Source organism: Cheilinus undulatus, linkage group 6 (assembly GCF_018320785.1).
Source record: "Cheilinus undulatus linkage group 6, ASM1832078v1, whole genome shotgun sequence".
Taxonomy (NCBI): domain Eukaryota; kingdom Metazoa; phylum Chordata; class Actinopteri; order Labriformes; family Labridae; genus Cheilinus; species Cheilinus undulatus.
In genome coordinates, this window is record NC_054870.1 from 29,012,045 (window position 1) to 29,029,291 (window position 17,247).

Below are 17,247 nucleotides of genomic sequence, written 5' to 3' on the forward strand. Positions count from 1 at the left end.
GATGATCTTATTCAGTCTGCAAGAGAACTACGGCTTGGAAGAAGATTTATTTGCTGGACAATGACCTGAAGCATACAGCAGAGGCTACACAACAAAAGTTTAAAGGCAACAAGGTCAATGTTCCGGAGTGGCCGAGTCAAAGCCCAGACCTTAATCCAACAGAGAATCTGTGGCTGGAGTAAAAAAGTGTTGTTCACACTTGATCCCTGTGCAACCTGTTAGATTTTTTTTCTTTATATAATTATTTGGCTTTTTTTTTAATTTTTAACTTTCATGATTTCATTTCCCCTTCTATCCATCACTTTTACTTTTACTTGACAATCTAAATTGCCACAAATTTAAGTTGCCTAAATCGTATTTCACCTTTTTCTTTACTTTGGTGACTGTTTCATCAGCTAAGGAAAGCACATTAAAAAAACAAATGCAGATTCACATTGCAGTTAATCACTGATGATATAAAGTGTAAATTATGCATGTTCAGGAACAATTTCTTGCAGCTAAGAATTTATAGAGCAGATAAGATTTTAAGGTATAAAAAAATATGAAGGGCCAGAAAAGCAGTAGCCAATATGTCACCAGTCTCCACTCCCTCTCAGCTGATTTTTTGCACTGTCAGTCTTACTCAGGGACACCTTCCCAGTACACCGCCAGTGTTTCTTCTAAAATGCTTTTTTTTTTTTTTTTTTTTTTGGCAGCAGGTTGTTATCAGCCGTTCCTGTAACTAGATAATTTCTCTGACCTTCAGAGAACAAAGGGCAGTTAAATTAAATACATCCTAGCAGAACTCACAGAGCTTTGTTTGGAGAAGGATTGTTCTGAAAAACGAGTTACTAATGGTTGAATTCAATTTAGCTGCTTCTCTGTAAGGATACCAGTACTGAAATGACTCAGCAGAGCTTCTGGCTTGCATCTGCTTTTTTCTACTGTGTCAAAGCCAAAACCTTTTTTTCTTTCTTGTACAATCTTTCATATAGAACCACAAAAAGTCTGCTGTGTTTTTCATGTGAACAAAATCGAGCTCCTAAAGCAAAAGTACAATCACGTTCTTAGTCTCAAGAAACTCAACTAAACTAAAATAATTTTGATGCATTTTTAAGCTTCTTCACTGGTGATTCCCGAGGCTGGAGCACTATGCTTTTTTGCATGTCTGTCCATCCGTCTCTGTGTCTGTCCAGGCCATTTATATTAACGCGATATTCCAAGAGTATATATATATATATATATTTATATATTTAGTATATTTGAAGGTGGGTTGTACAATCATGGACGAAAGCATTGGCACCACTGGAATTTTTCCAGAAAATACATCATTTCACCCAGAAATTGTTGCAATTACAAATGTTTTTGGTATACGTGTGTATTTCATTTATGTGCATTGGAACAACACAAAAAATCTGAAGAAAAAAGACAAAATTGACATAATTTTACACAAAACTCAAAAATGGGCCGGGCAAAATTATTGGCACCCTTTTAAGACTTTGGGTAAATCATTTTATTTCCAGCATGTGATGCTCATTTAAACTCACCTGTGGCAGTAACAGGTGCTGGCAATATAAAAATCACACCTGAAGTCAGTTAGAATGTCTTAAAGTTGACTCAACCTTTGTGTTGTGTGCCTGTGTGTGTCACACCAAGCATGGAGAAGAGAAAGAAGAGCCCAGAATTGTCTGAGGACTTAAGAAGCAAAATTGTGGAAAAATATGAACAATCTCAAAGTTACAAGACCATCTCCAGAGATCTTGAAAGTCCTTTGTCCACTGTGTGAATATAATCAAGAAGTTTATAACCCATGGAACTGTGGCTGATCTCCCTGGACGTGGATGGAAGAGAAAAATTGACAAAAGAATGCAATGCAGGATAGTTGGAATGGTGGATAATCATCCTCAGTCAACTTCCACACAAATTCAGGCTGTCCTGCAGACTCAGGGTGCAAAAGTGTCAGCTCGAACCATACATCGTCATCTGAATGAGATGAAGTGCTATGGCAGGAGACCGAGGAGAACCCCACTGCTGACAAAGAGACATAAAAAAAAGCCAGACTGGAGTTTGCAAAAATGTAGCTGAGTAAGCCTCAATCCTTCTGGGAGAACATTTTGTGGACAGATCAGACTAAGGTAGAGCTTTTTGGAAAAGCCCGTCATTCTACTGTTTATAGAAAACAGAATGATGTTGACAAAGAAAAGAACACAGTACCTACAGTCAAACATGGTGGAGGTTCAAGGATGTTTTGGGGTTGTTTTGCTGCCTCTGGCACTGGGTGCCTTGACTGTGTGCAAGGAATCATGAAATCTGTAGACTATCAAAAGACTTTGGGCCGCAATGTAGGGCCTAGTGTCAGAAAGCTGGGTCTGTGTCGGAGGTCATGGGTGTTCCAGCAGGACAGTAACCCAAAACATACCTCAAAAAGCAACAAGAAATGGTTGGAGACAAAGCACTGGAGAGTTCTGAAGTGGCCAGCAATAAATAAGTCCAGATCTAAATCCCATTGAACACCTATGAAAACTAGTGTTGCAAGAAGCGCCCTTCATATCTGAGAGACCTGGAGCAGTTTGCAAAAAGAAGAGTGGTCCATAATTCCAGTTGAGAGGTGTAAGAAGCTTGTTGATGGTTATAGGAAGCGATTGGTTTCAGTTATTTTTTTCCAAGGGTGTGCAACCAAATATCAAGTTGAGGGTGCCAACAATTTTGTCTGGCCCATTTTTTTAGTTTTGTGTAAAAATGATGTCAATTTTGTCTTTTTTCTTCAGATTTTTTGTGTTGTCCCAATGAACATAAAGGCAATAAATGTGTATACCAAAAACATTTGTAATTGCAACAATTTCTGGGAGAAATGGTGTATTTTCTGGAAAAAATCCAGGGGTGCCAAAACTTTTGTCCATGACAATATGTGGTACTTGGCAAAAATAGTGGCATTATCCTCAAGGGATATGGGGGGTTGTTGCCCCTTTAAGAAGATAGTGCTGGGAGGAACTGGCAAGGCAGCTAGGCTCTACAGCACTGTAGACAGGTACAGTTGCTCTGTAATTTAATCAGTTTAGGTAAAAACGAGCAACCGAGGCAACCTTGGGCTACATGCTCTTCCGCCACAGCTTATCGTCATCTCTTGATCAGCTGTTTGGGCATGCAGACTTTAGCAGAGACAACAACAGCCAACTAAACTAAACCAAAGTAAAAATGAGTGATGAGGGGATACCTTTATGATCCAACCTCTGCATCTATCCCTGCTGTGGTCATTCATGCGCAGCACAGAAGTAAAGCCCAGAATTACATAGGTGCCTGAACTTCTCAGTGAGTTGGCGTTTTTTTCTCAAGGATTTTGTGGGTATAACAACATACTTCATGTGATTGCTTTTTTGGTGTATTCTTTACTCCGATTTTCTCTGATTAAACTTGTTTCGTGTAACATAAATTTTTATTTTGCCTAAATGGCAGGTTACTGACGGCATTATCTCCCTGCTGCAGAGCTGGCAGAATGACTGACAACTTTGATGTTGACTGCGCTGCACTTATATAAACGTGGTACATGTGACTTGGAACACTGTGGTGCACATCGGAAAATGGGGTTCTCCTGTTAATTCAAACACTGCCTGTAGACTGCATCACTCCTCATCCAGAGTTCCCTGCCTAACTGAATGCTGGTGTTTTATGGACATTTTTCAACTTTGTAGAGATACACTGGAAAAATCAACCTCAATCTGAAGAGCTGAAAAATAATGTGCAATCCAAGTAAGTTTATGGCTTTCGCTTTATTCTTCTGATGGCTGAATATTAGACAAACTCCAGTCAGTAGATATGTTTACCTTTATAAACAAAGTGGCAGCTGTTAAAATGGAAAACTGAGCTGAAATATCCCTTTAAGGGGTTTTCCTTAATTTCAGCACAAATGTCCACTCTGACTCAAGAATAAACTTATCATTGATTATTATTAGGGACAAGGTTATTGCGCCTTATGTTTATTCCTTTCCGATAAGGTTTAGTAAATGAATCATACTCTCACAAAAACCACCCTAGCCCCTCTTCTTAAATCATATCTCTTCTTTTGCTCTCTGGCAATTGGAGACATCACAGAGGCATATAACTACCAGGTGGTAGGTCCTGGTTTGTATAATATTGAGGAATCGCATGCAGATGAAACATTAAGGCCTTATGTTTGTAAATGACAAAAAAAAAAAAAAAGGAAAGTATGACTCTTCAACTGGAGGGATTGGCGAGAAGCATTGGTTGACCATGCTGATATATGTTTGAGTAAGGATAAGGCCTACCTCCAAAAGATGCTGCTGTCATCAGGCAAAAGGTCAATATAAAATCTAAGTTTCAGCTAAACTGCCCTACTACACAAGCCGCTTTACCATTATTGTCAAACAACTGGAAACTGAAGACCCACGTCACATTCTTCAAATTGAACCACAGGAAATTTGATGTATTTATCTAGTAGACTAGTAAAACATATCTATCATGGGCAATAATACAGTTAAATACTGCCTTTATGTAATTACTCTATGACCTTTACTTATCCTTCTTCTGCATTTTTAATCTCAGTTCACTGCTCTTTATTGCACTTTGAAGCTAATAAAAAAGTTGCTAAATATGGGGTAATAAAGATATTTGTTGATTTTGTGAAGGAGGGGTGCGTGTGTATTTTTAGCTGCTATGAGGAAAGTTGAGGAACTGCATTGTTAAGGAATGACTTGTCACTTTTTGTATAGTTGAAGTTATGCAGCATGCTAACGAAGTAAATCAGTACAAGTTTGTCTTCACCATCTCCTCTTCATCTCTTTTCCTTGCCCATCCAGTCAAAGCAGGTGGCTCCACCAATGAGTCCAGTTCTGCATGAGTGGTGGTGGATTCATGTTCCAATGAAAGATAACATCTATGGTAAAGAGTATGTTTTAAACTTATTAATTCATGTTTTTCAAATTGGAGATTTCCACATAAGACTAGGGAGGTCCCAGGATAGGAGAGTTGAAACAAAATCATTAAAAAAAATGTATAAGTGACAGTAATATTTTTATATTATGCCTCTTCTCTATTTTTATATTGAACTGTAAAATGCAAATACAAAGTATTTTCAGCTTCACTGCCGTACTACGCAAGGCAAGAAACTCTAAACTGTCAAAGTGAAAAGAGATTTCTACAATGTGATGTCAATGGAAAAAAAAATATGTAATGTAAACTAAATTAATGCTGTTCCCTCTGCACTCTGACAGAGTTTTAGCAGTTGTGCAAAGAAGAATGGAGTAAAACTGCAGTGTCCAGATGTGCAAATCTGAATGAGGCCTATTCACACAGACTCAGTGATTGCAGCCAAAGGTGCATCTACTAAATGTAGTTTTATAAACTTAGTTCAGGAACTAAAACCATGCCTTTCAATTCAGTTTCAGCACCACCAGTGTTTAACTGTCTCCTGTTCCCTTCCTTCTGTTTCCACATCCCTCCCTCCCAATTCCTCCTTTCAACTCCTACTTCTTCCATTAATCTTAAATATTCGCCCCTTTAAGTCAGTATTTCATGGGCACGCATATGGCCCAGCGGCCTAAGCCACGATCTGTGTACGTGGGTGGCCTGGGGTCAAATCCAGCCTGTGGCCCTTTGCCGTATTTCTCTCCCCACTCTCGTCCCATTTCCAACTTTATCCACTGTTGTCTTCTGTCAAATAAAGGCACTAAAAAGCCCCAAAACAAATCTTGAAAAAAAGGTAAGTATTTCACAAAGACCACTTAGGCAGTATTCGATTTTAAATATTTATTAAAGTGATAATTATGAAAATATAATAATAAATTCAGATAAGGGGCTGAAGGTTGGGTTAAGGGATGAGAGAGTGAGGGAAAGGCGGGAGGGATGAAGGGGTGAGGGATGGGGTGCAACAGTTGATAGAGGGACGTATTCATATCCATGGCAATCCATAATGCTTGAAGAGTCCCAGGAACCAGTAGTCCAGAGAGTCTGGGTGGGGTGCCATCTCTTCAAGCTCTATAGAAAAGAGCCCCTAGTGATTTCTGTATGAGCGTAAACAGCCCTTTTAGGTCCAGCCCCAAATGCTCTTTTGGATTGAGCTCTGGGCTTTGACTTGGCCACTCCAGAACATTCACCTGGTTGTCTTTAAACCATTTCTGTGCAGTTTTGACTGTGTGCTTCGGGTCTGGAAAATAAATCTTCTCCCAAGCCGCAGTTCTCTTGCAGACTGAATAAGATTGTCCGCAAGGATTTTCCTGTACTTTGCTGCATTCATTTCCCCCTCTACCTTTACAAGCCTCCCAGGGCTGGCAGTTGAGAAGGACTCCCACTACATGATGCTGCCACCACTGTGCTTCACTGTGGAAATGGTGTGTCTGTGATTATGTGCAGTGTCTGCCAAACATAGTGTCTTGTATGATTGCCAAAAAGCCCCATTTTGGTCTCATCAGACCAAAGAACTTTCTTCCACTTGACCATGGAGTCTCCCACATGCCTTTTTGTGAACTCTAGTGGAGTTTTCTTGCTGTAAAGTAAAAGGTTTTAACTGAATTACTTGCCTGAGTATCTACTTATCCTGTTTAATACTGTTAAAAAACTTAAAGGCTGTTTTAACAGCAGAAAGAAATATCAAATGTTACAAATGCATATTAGAAGAGAAATTTATCACACATAATCTCTAAGATATGTTTCAATACTTGATGGTTTCAGCAGAAAGATACTCACTCAGCCTCTCCATTTTCTAAATAACTGTCATCAGATAAAAACAGTAACACAAGCAAAACTAAAGCTGAATCCTTTCTTGTAACAGTGCATGCATCATGACGTGCAGAGTCTGAGGTATAGTATAGATAAGGCTGGAACATTTGTGAAGTAATACATTCACTGTGTCGTCACATGTAAATTGCACTAAAAGGTACTTCTGTGTCAGGCCATGCAACATTGCCAGTGTCCTTGTCATGTCCTAGATACCATAAAAGGTTTTTGCATCATGGAAGTTGACTAAGGGGGAAGTTGAAGCATGTAAAAGGTTAGGCTCACGTTGTTGGCAGCATCAGTCCAGTGTGGCTCGCTGTCTGTCGTCTACCAACAGCTTAGAAACAATGAACTGTCTACTGCTGGGAACCGTGCTGTTGGGGAGCCTGGAGGTCTGTGTCACAGCACAAGGTATGTTTTCAGACATGGATGCTACTGTTCTTATGTAAATTTGACTTTTGAATAGATTTGAACGGATACATTTCTTCCCGTTTTCACTCTGCATCTGAAAATTCTCTGCTATGATACTGATGTTGAAATGGAAAATTAAGCAACTAAAAAGGCTTTTAACTTGTATTTTTTTATGTTACTTTTTATGCATAAAATGTCATTAAATTCAACATAACATCCTTTAAACCTACAATACTGAACTTAACATTTACTCAGTCCTTAAGTGAAACAGTTTATACATAATATACATAGATGTATTAAGCTATTTTGTCCACCTATCACATTATTTATTTATTTTTGCTACTGCCTGCCTTGGCCAGGACACTGGCCAATGAGAGTCCTGTTAGGTTTCCTGGTCAAATAAATGTTAAATAATAATAAATAAAAAAACTTTTTATTTATTGTATTGCATTGCAGTTTATCCATGACTCTTGTTTTTTGATCATTTATCCATTTAGTTTTCTTCCCACATACCAATTTCTTTTGCTTTCTAAAAAAACAGTTGACTTTAATTCTTTACTTCTAATAAATTAGCTTTACTTTTCCCGTTTTTGTCAGACAATTTAAAAAATAACTTAAGCAGTATATTAAGTTAAAATGAAATTATGTTTGATTTTTTGGAGTAGTTAATTCTTTGCCTCCAAATGGAGATTTATGGCACTCATGTTTTAAAATCTTAGTATTTTACAGAGAAGTGAGTGCTTTGAGGGAAATTTTCCATATTTAAAACCTGGAATAATGAGTAATTAGGTCTGTGTTAAGGAATAAGTGAAATTATCACTGCAGAGTCTTTTTAAGCAGTAAAATAAAGTTTCTCTTTTAAACTGGTGATTGTTAAATTTTCTCTTGCGAAAAAGATAACTTTGAATCACTAGTCAATAATCAAATCAAATCCTTCCTCTACTGTAATCACATATTAGGTCCATATCAGTCTGGGTTCAGATGAAATAATTGCACTATCATGGCTGTTACATCTGTTACCAATCATATTATTTGTGCAATGGACAGAGGGAAATACTGTGCCGCATTGTTTGCTGATTTAAGTAAGGCTTTCGATACTGTTGACCACACTTTACTTATGCACAGGCTAAGCGAGGTAGGCTTTGATTCTGAATTCTGCAAATGGTTCCATGACTATCTGTCACAGCGACAACAATGTGTTGTTTTAGGACAAGAATGCTCTTTGTTTCTGCCGTTGTTAAAGGGAGTTCCACAAGGCTCAATACTAGGTCCTATTTATTTACATTATATATCAACAACATTGCATCTGCTATTATAAATTGTAACATTCTCCTTTATGCCGACAACACAGTATTGTATTGCTTTGCTAACACCACACATTCAGCCACTGAAATCCTTCAAAAAGACTTTAATCAACTACAACACGCTCTGCTTAAACTGAACTGGTCCTTAACCCTAACAAATTCAAACTCATGTTATTCTCAAAAACCAGGGACATTCTTGACAACCTGCATAACTTTCATATCACCACTTTGACTGGACACACTATTGAAAGAGTCTCTGAGTAGAAATATCTTGGTGTCTGGCTTGACCAAAAATTCACATTTAAATTCCACATTGATAAACTTGCCAACAAACTATGACAAAAAAATACAGAAACAAACCTCTCCTCCCAATGCTCAGCTGAAAATGTATAATTGAAGCTGTCCTAGACTATGGTGATGTTATTTATAGGAATGCCTCTGCCTCCACTCTGGCCCCCCTAAATTCCATTTTTCATGCAGCCCTCAGATTTATTACTGGTGACAGTTACTCTACTCATCATTGCATTTATATGAAAAAGTTGGCTGGGCACGTCTAACTGTAAGGCGTGATAGACATTGGTTTCATCTTTATCTATAAAGCCTTGATTGGCAATACGCCATCATACCTCACATCTTTGTTATATCAATCTTACAATCAATACTCAACATGATCTAGTCATTGGCTGATGATAAAAATTCCATGGACAAACACTTCATACGGAAAAAACGCTTTTAGGTTTTCTGCTACGTTCACATGAACACTTTACAATGAACATTTAAACTGCAAACATTTGTGTACATGGGTCAATTCAAAACCATGATCTTAGATTATTCTACCTTTTAGTGTGACTGTTTTTAACCATGTTGTAACTGTCTTTTACCTTGAACTTTGTACAACCCTTTTGTGTTGTTCATCTTGTTCTGTACTATCGACATCATTGAAAATGAGAGCACGCTCTCAATTATTCCTCATGATTTAAATAAAGGTTGAATGAATGAATGAACGAATGAATGAACTCCAAAAATATATTTTTTCCCAACAAACACTGAAGCTTTGTACGACTTTTTAACCCATAAAGAAATAGCTGTTATTGAATATAGTATAACATGCCTTTATGTGCAGCTGAAGTTTGTGTCTTAAGAACAAAAAATCCACAGCTCTGACTTATTATCCATACACATTTCCTCTTTTCGCATTAGTTTTGGTCCAAATGTCATCGTTAAGTCTTCTTGTACATTTAAAAGAGAACCTTTAATGCTATAAAATGGCTGTCTCTTATGTTTTATTACTTTTATTGACTGTTATGTACTCCCAAACCACTGTATAATCAAAAACTTCCTCAGTTCCAGTGATGCTGGCTCCGCCTACCCAGGTGAGGTTTGACTCTGTGGACTATAAAAACATCCTGCGCTGGACTCCACCTAATATCAGCGAGCCACTGCTGTTCAACATCCAGTGGAAAATGTGAGACATTAACACACATAACTCTGGCAAAAGTTTTCAATCGTGCATACATTTGAGCCAACATTGTTTTGTGGCCAAACTGTACCCATCTGTTACGCTGTGTAGCAGCTTCCTGGTCAGTACAACCAGTGAATCCTTCTTAAAGGAGCAATGTTTACTGACATCACAAGAGACTAATGCCACTTCTACTACTAGCTACCTCATAAGACTCAACTTCAGAAATACTGAAATATCCCTTGAAAGTTTCCTCACTGTTGTAATGTTAACTCTAGGACATGAAAACATGTCTCTAACATTATACTGTACTAAGAATCATTTAGAATGATCACAACGTTTGGGTGCTGGTTAGCACAACTGTGTTACATTTATATAGAAGATAAGGTGCTAAAGTAAATGTTCTAAGGAACAGCTGGACCCCAGTTGAATGTAACTTAATATAGTTACTCAAATGTAATGCTAAACATAACTAATTTGCAATGTTGCAATTTGTAACACAATACTACACCCAAAATAGGATTTCCTAATCATTTTTCATCGATTAATTAATTAATTTTTCACTTTTACACATCTTGTCATGTGGTCATTCCCACCTGTTCCTGCCCCCATCTGGATGGCAAAAGTGTCATTTTGCTTCCTGGATGCTAGAGCTAAAAAGAGTACTCAAATAATACACAAATTCCCCACAGTAATCTGTGTAGTGCACAATTTGTACATGGAAAGTTTACACAGCTTGAAGGTATCTTAATTCAGTAGAGCAGACACCCATGCAGAGGCTGTCTTTGTCACATTGGTTGAGGGATTGATTCCCAGTCTTAGTGCTGTTTGATGCATGGCTGTAATTTTAATGAGCCCAACCATCAGCTTCAGTATCAATGTTCAATCTAACCCTAACCCTATACTCTAAAATATACGATTGGCTGCCTATGTCTGTGTTGAACAGTCCTCACTGTGCTTCCTCTTTGTACCCTTCAGTTATGGAGAGCCTCAGTGGTTGGATGTCGAAGGCTGTCAGGGGATCCAGAAGCCCCAGTGTGACCTCAGCAGTGTGACCTCTGAACCCAGAGAGTGGTATTATGCCAGAGTGCATGCCTCCTCCCAGCCCTCCAGCAAATCAGCTTGGGCTCTCTCCCCAAGATTCAGCCCACGCTGGAACAGTGAGTATTTCCACACATCCTCCCACAACTCATTGTCTTCACTCTCTTCTCGCTGGCTTGCTTCCCTGAAGTGATGCAATAACACAGAAAGAAAACAGACATTAAAACATCAGCTCCTAACTGAGAGAGGACTGAAAATATTAACTGTCTGACCGTAGGAGACAAATACATTTTAAAGAAAATATTTTAGAAGCTACTTTAAGTCACTCACAAAATCACAGTTAAATCCATGTGTTTAAGGTAGAAAATGTGTGAATGTGAAATAATTCAAATGTAGTTATAGCATTCGTACTTTGTTAGGATATCATTGAGCCCAAGCCTCAGTTTAAATTTCAAAATTTGTAACTGCATTTTCCCCCCCAGATAAACAGTTGAATCAAGTATTTCTGCTGCTGCTTGATCAGTGTCTGCTGTTGTCTAACCACAAAGGGACTCCACAACTTAGTATCTCTTTTTCATTGTGCTATACTAATCTGTCATCTCATCTGATCCTCACCTATACAGCCAAAATCAGCCCTCCTCATCTGAAGCTGAACGTCACGGAGCAAGGGATTGTGATCCGTGTAAAGCCCCCAAAAGTTCTTGTGAAGAAGATGCACAACAGTCTGAATTTCAAGATTTACATCACTCACACAGATGGAGGAGAACAGGAGGTACAGGAGGTAATAAAAAACATCCAAACACACTAATTATGTGACTTAACTACTTGCCACTTCTTCAAAGCCATTTTATCGTCTGACTTTTCCTTTTTTACTGATTTGAGTGGTTTGGGTTCAGTTATTAACTTGCAATTACAAATTTAGCAGAAATACTTTTTGAGAGTTTTGATGTTTTTAGCCATTTTTTGACACTTTTAACCCATTTGTGCCCATTTTCACTACTTTCAACCTTTTTTTTTGGCCAATTTTGGACACTTTTGACTTACTTTGACACTTTTTTTGACACTTTTAACCCATTTGTGCCCTTTTTCACTACTTTCAACCTTTTTTTTTTTTTGGCCAATTTTGGACACTTTTGACTTACTTTGACACTTTTTTTGCCAACAATTTTTTCCCACTTGTATTCCAGTTTCAACCCATTTTGACTCTTTCAACCCATTCTTGCCATTTGTTTTTTTTTTTGCAGCTTTTAACCCTCATCACTTTCTGCCACCATTAGCCAATTTTTTCCACTTTTGAGCCTCTTTGGTCCAATTTCCTTTTAAATTTTAAACCCATTTTCACACATTTCTGTTCCTTTTTTTAAATCCTGTCTTTAAAACTTCTTGCCACTTGAAACAAAATGTTGCCACTTATTTTTTCTAACCACTTTAAACTCATTTTCACCACTTGTCTCCCATTCTTGCATCATTTTGCAACTATTCCATTCTTTTACACTAAAGTTGTCACTTTATTTTCTGGTTTCCTGATGTCTGACATTACTTTTTTCAAATGGTTTAGTTCACTTCTGTGTGCCCATCCACATTGTTACATTATCTAGAAAAAGGTCATTCTGGTTTAAAGAAAGAGGGTTACATCTTGAAAAAGGCTATACTGTGCTACAGCTTTTTTGTTGCTCTAAGAGGGTTTATTATTCAGGTTAAAAATAAAATATGGGTAACCAAGCTTAACTTTACAAAACAACATTTCTTATGAAATGCACAGCCCCCTCATTTGGCTGGCCCCGGAGAGGTCTCCCATTACCCCCCTTTATGGGTGTCCTTTGAAATGAACATGGCATATAACAAATTTATAAAATGAGCTTTTGTTTTCAGTGACACGTACATTTTTCATGGGGTAAATGCAAAATAAATTATAGATTGTGTATTACTAGTAGTACTTTTTGTTCTCTGTCATTTTATTACAGTTATAAAAAATGACAACAAACTTAAGAAAGCTTCAACTTAACATTCACAAATAATGGTAGTTTTGTGCTTTACTGATAGCTTAAACAGTCACCAGGATTGTAAGATCTGGTTTTGATGAATTTTTGATCAGTAAACAAGATTATAGGAATTCAGAGCATTAAATGCATCCCTACCAGGGTAAAGACTTTATTCAACTCAACAACTTTAAATCAGTCTACAATTTCAAACAAGGAACAAAAGAAAAGCCTTTTCTTTATGTAAATCTTTCATTTAGAAAAACAATCCTCTATATGGCCAAATTTCCTCCCACACTATAAAATACAATATCTTATGTAAAGGCTGTTTCAAGAACAATTTATGCTGTCAAAACCAATCTCTAACCCTGTGTATCTCCTGTTGTGTTTCATCTCTTTCAGGAGGTGTTTGACATGGAGTGCTGCTCTAACAAGCTGACCCTGAGCGATCTTAAACACAAAGACAGATACTGCTTCCAAGCACAAACTACCATCCCCCACCAGGCCAAGAGCAGCATTCGTAGCTCTGAGAGATGTGTCACTGTACTCTGATCACTCGGGTATGAACAGACACCTTCTCATCCTCTGGCGATAGAGCTTCACATGGAAGAAATCACTCTGCTACAACTTACAATTCTGCACATAAACCTTACTTTTTTTAATACAGAGGATTGCCATCTGAAGAATTGATTTCAAGTCAAAGTACATGTTCCATGTGTAAACATTTTACACACATTTTATAAATGAAAAGAAGTTGCTCTGCGCAAACCGGACAATTTGTGTAAAAAAGATAAAAGAATCTGAACTAAAAGAGCAGATTCATATTAATGTGTTCTGATAGTGAAATGAATATTCAAAAGACTTAGATCTCTGATGAAAAAAATGAACATTAAATCATTTAGTTTTTAAGAGCAATTCAGGTTCAAAACAACCAAACTGAGGGGTTAAAGAGTTGTTTTTATTAGTCTTAAAGTTCATCTTATAGAATAAAAGTGTCAAAACATTGTTTTTGGAAGTTTTCCACCAATTTAGAAGAACAAAACTTTATTTTGAAATGTCATGAATAATTATAAAAACTTGATTAATGCAGCACTTTTTAAAAAAAAACAAACTACATACATTGTGTCTTACGGTCAAACCAGCCAAAATGCTGAAAACAAATTCAGCAATCAACAAATACATACAGAAATAAAAGAGAAATATTTAAAAATATGTGTATTACAAACATATTGAAAATGAAAAGAGCACAACTGTGTTTAATTTATGAGAAAAGTTACTAAAGTAATTGTTCTAAGGAACAACTTGACCCCAGTTGAATGTAACCAAATATACTAACCCAGAAGTGACCCAGGATGTAATGATAAACTTAACTTATGTTGCAAATGGTAGCATGATACAAGATTCAAAGTTGGATTTTATTGTTTTTTTTTATTAACCAATTCATTCATTCATTCTTTTTTTGTACATATAGAAGTTAGAAACCTTTTTTATGTCATTGCATGTAGGTTTTCCCACCTAAAACTGCTACCACTGGATGACAAAAAGGTCTTTTTTTCCTGGTTGCTAGAGCTAAATAGAAACTCTTGTCCAAGATTTCCCTACAGTAATCCATGTAGTGCACATTTTGTAAAAGGGACATTTAGACTGCTTGATGTGTCAGTGTCAGAAGCCTAAAAAAAATTAGAAATACATAACAGGATGTTTAATAGCAAAGCAGGCATTGCATGGGTTAATGCCAGCAAAAGCTAGTTTTACCGTTTAAAACGTGACCCTATTTATTGGTGACTGTCAACCAACTGAAAGGTTAAAAAAGAATACTTAGGTCCAGCAGTGCCTCTTTGTGTAGTATGATGAGCTTATTTTGAACATAAATTCATGCCACTGACATTTATGTTAAGTAAGCTAATTTTAAAATCTTACATTCTGTTGCTTTTATGGATCCAAAATACACCAAGTATGTAATTGTCAACAGCAGTTCTTCCACCTCCTCATTGTAGTCATGTGTCTGCAAAAGGTCTTTACTTTTTCTTAATTTTGAGGTTGTATAACCACTAATAAAGCAATGCATATATCAAGTAGTTGCTTGACTCCTGAATGAATAAGAGCAGCCAAAAGCCAACTGTGCCCTCAGCTGGTTAAAAAAAAAGTATTGGAATATATGTTTTATTAATTTAGGTTGTCCATTTGCATTGATGATTGATTGTATTACAAGGTATTTTTACATCTCTGTTGATCATATATTTAGTTATTTGGGTTCAGATTCCCTGTAGCCGTGAAACCCTGGCACATAAACTGATCTTACTTTTACCATGTTTGGTCAAAAAGGTAGAACCCCATTAGAGCAGATCTGGACTGAATGCAGAATCCTGTTGTGGTAAAAAGGCTCTTGATCTGTGAGAATGTTGCAGTTTTGTGTGTCTGTGTCAGTGCTCCTCACAGACCAGCTGGACAGTATTGTTAGCCAGTGAAAGGTAACCTCTTCACTGTAACAAAAGATTACCCAATGAGAAGTCACGTATCAGCTGTCGCAGAACAATCGCCCAGGGCAGCGAGACAGAAACAGGGAGGGAAAATGAAACTCCTGGAGGAGAAATCTTAGCAGGAGATTTTCTCCACAAAGACTATAATTACCTCTGCTCACCCCACCCTTTTCACTATTTTTAGATGTGTGATGGAGTGTAAAATGCTGATAATGTAACTGTGGACAGTTATTCTTTTGTGCACTCAATTAGTCTTTTGTTAACCATCTTCTCCTTTGTCTTTTTCTTTTTCTTGTGTTTTTTTTTTTTTTTTTTTTTTTTTGCTGCAGACAAACTACAATCTGATGCACTGAAGGACCTGACTTCCATCGCTTTAGCTTTTGTTTTTACCGCTACCTCCACTGCTGCAGCCATGAAAGTCTGTTCCAAAAAATGTGATGCACTTTATCATCATTCATTAAAAGCATTAAGAATTGTTTCAGTCAAAGCATGTTGGTTTTTATCTTTTAACATTTGGCTTTGTTGTGTGTTTCTTTTTAATATACTGTCTTCAGAAAAACTACTAAAACACTGACATGGAGTCGTATCAAGTAACATAATTAGATTTAACAAAACACTAAATGCTTTTCTATTGTCCCATCAAAAGAATGTTGATGGGACAATAGGTGATTTGTGCTAAAATTACAAATTCTCTATCATCACAAATATATCTGAATAACTGAATTTAGTGAGATAAAATTTTAAACCTTTGGGTGGATATTGTTCAGATATTAAAAAGTATACAAGGATTCTCTTTTTTGTTTTTGGCTCTTCTGCTTTCTTTGTCAGAACTGAGATTTTAATTAATCTGTAATTTGATTTTATTTAGTTACTGCTCGAGATTTGCATAATTTATTTCCCAAGGCTGTCAGCTGCAGGATGAAATATCATCAAGTTATTTTCTTTTTCTATCCGATGCACAGAGTCAAATATTTTAAAAGTAAAAATACAGTTTCCTTGCCATACAGATGTGCTCAGACTGGTCTGCATCTCATAAATCTGTTATGATCCACGGGTATCAGTTTGATTTTTTTTGAGAGAGCCTCGGTATAAGACTATAAAATTCCAGTCAACCCTACTCTGGCCCGTGCATGTTCTCTCCCATATGTAGCTCCAGTATCTATAGCTAAGTTAGCTTTAGCAATATGAGCTTGAGCAACGTGAGCTTTAGCAAACGTACCTGAAGTTAACCTCACTACACAAAAAATGTAGATACTTAGCTTACAAAATTTACGTAGCTGCATTGTGAGCTATGTTATTGCCATAGCTATAGCTAATGGAGCTAACAGAGCAAGCAAGCTACGTTTGCTGCATGAGAGTGTTTTCATGCAGGACAAACTTTTTTCTTGTAAGCAGACTGTTTGCTCTGCTTTATTAAATGTTTTGTAATTGTAAACGCTTTGCAGGCCAGGCTTTTAACGTTCTATTTTTGGTATCCTAACCATTACCTTAACCCTTACCCTAACCCTAAACAGAAGTTTAATCCAATTTACTGAAAGTTTTAGCGTGTATTTCCGTTCTGATGTTTCAGATGAATGGTCTGTGAGAGTGGCCTTCAGAGATGAACAGTCTGCAGCCAGAGTGTCTTGGGGCAGGCTGGCACTCATGCCAAAAACATACTTTTAAAGACAAGATAAAGTGTTCATTAAATCTACCAGTAGTTTTCAGAATGCTCTTTTATTCAAGAAATTACCAGCAGACATGAGTAGCATGTGTCTGTATCATTAGAAAAACAGACCAAACTACTGACTGCTGCACAAATTTAATTTTAAGCAGAAAAGTGTCCTTTATGTTGGTTTTCACAACACATACCTTTTTTTTTTTTT

The 17,247-nt window shown here is 37.0% G+C and overlaps 1 protein-coding gene across 1 annotated transcript; it reads left to right on the forward strand.

The window, feature by feature from the left end:
- Nucleotides 1-7,034: 7,034 nt before the first annotated feature.
- On the forward strand, nt 7,035-15,797 carry il22ra2 (interleukin 22 receptor, alpha 2). The gene is made up of 6 exons (XM_041790273.1): nt 7,035-7,119; nt 9,768-9,888; nt 10,861-11,042; nt 11,547-11,695; nt 13,308-13,462; nt 15,712-15,797. The coding sequence occupies exons 1-5, from the start codon at nt 7,056-7,058 to the stop codon at nt 13,452-13,454; spliced, it is 663 nt and encodes a 220-aa protein (XP_041646207.1). The 5' UTR covers nt 7,035-7,055; the 3' UTR covers nt 13,455-13,462; nt 15,712-15,797.
- The last annotated feature ends 1,450 nt before the right edge of the window (nt 15,798-17,247 follow it).

Bases quoted from the DNA above. Each gene is read 5' to 3' on its own strand.
- il22ra2 (XM_041790273.1), top strand. From the start codon at position 7,056: ATGAACTGTCTACTGCTGGGAACCGTGCTGTTGGGGAGCCTGGAGGTC. The intron at 7,120-9,767 runs GTATGTTTTCAG...AAACTTCCTCAG, and splicing joins GGTCTGTGTCACAGCACAAG to TTCCAGTGATGCTGGCTCCG. The intron at 9,889-10,860 runs GTGAGACATTAA...TGTACCCTTCAG, and splicing joins TTCAACATCCAGTGGAAAAT to TTATGGAGAGCCTCAGTGGT.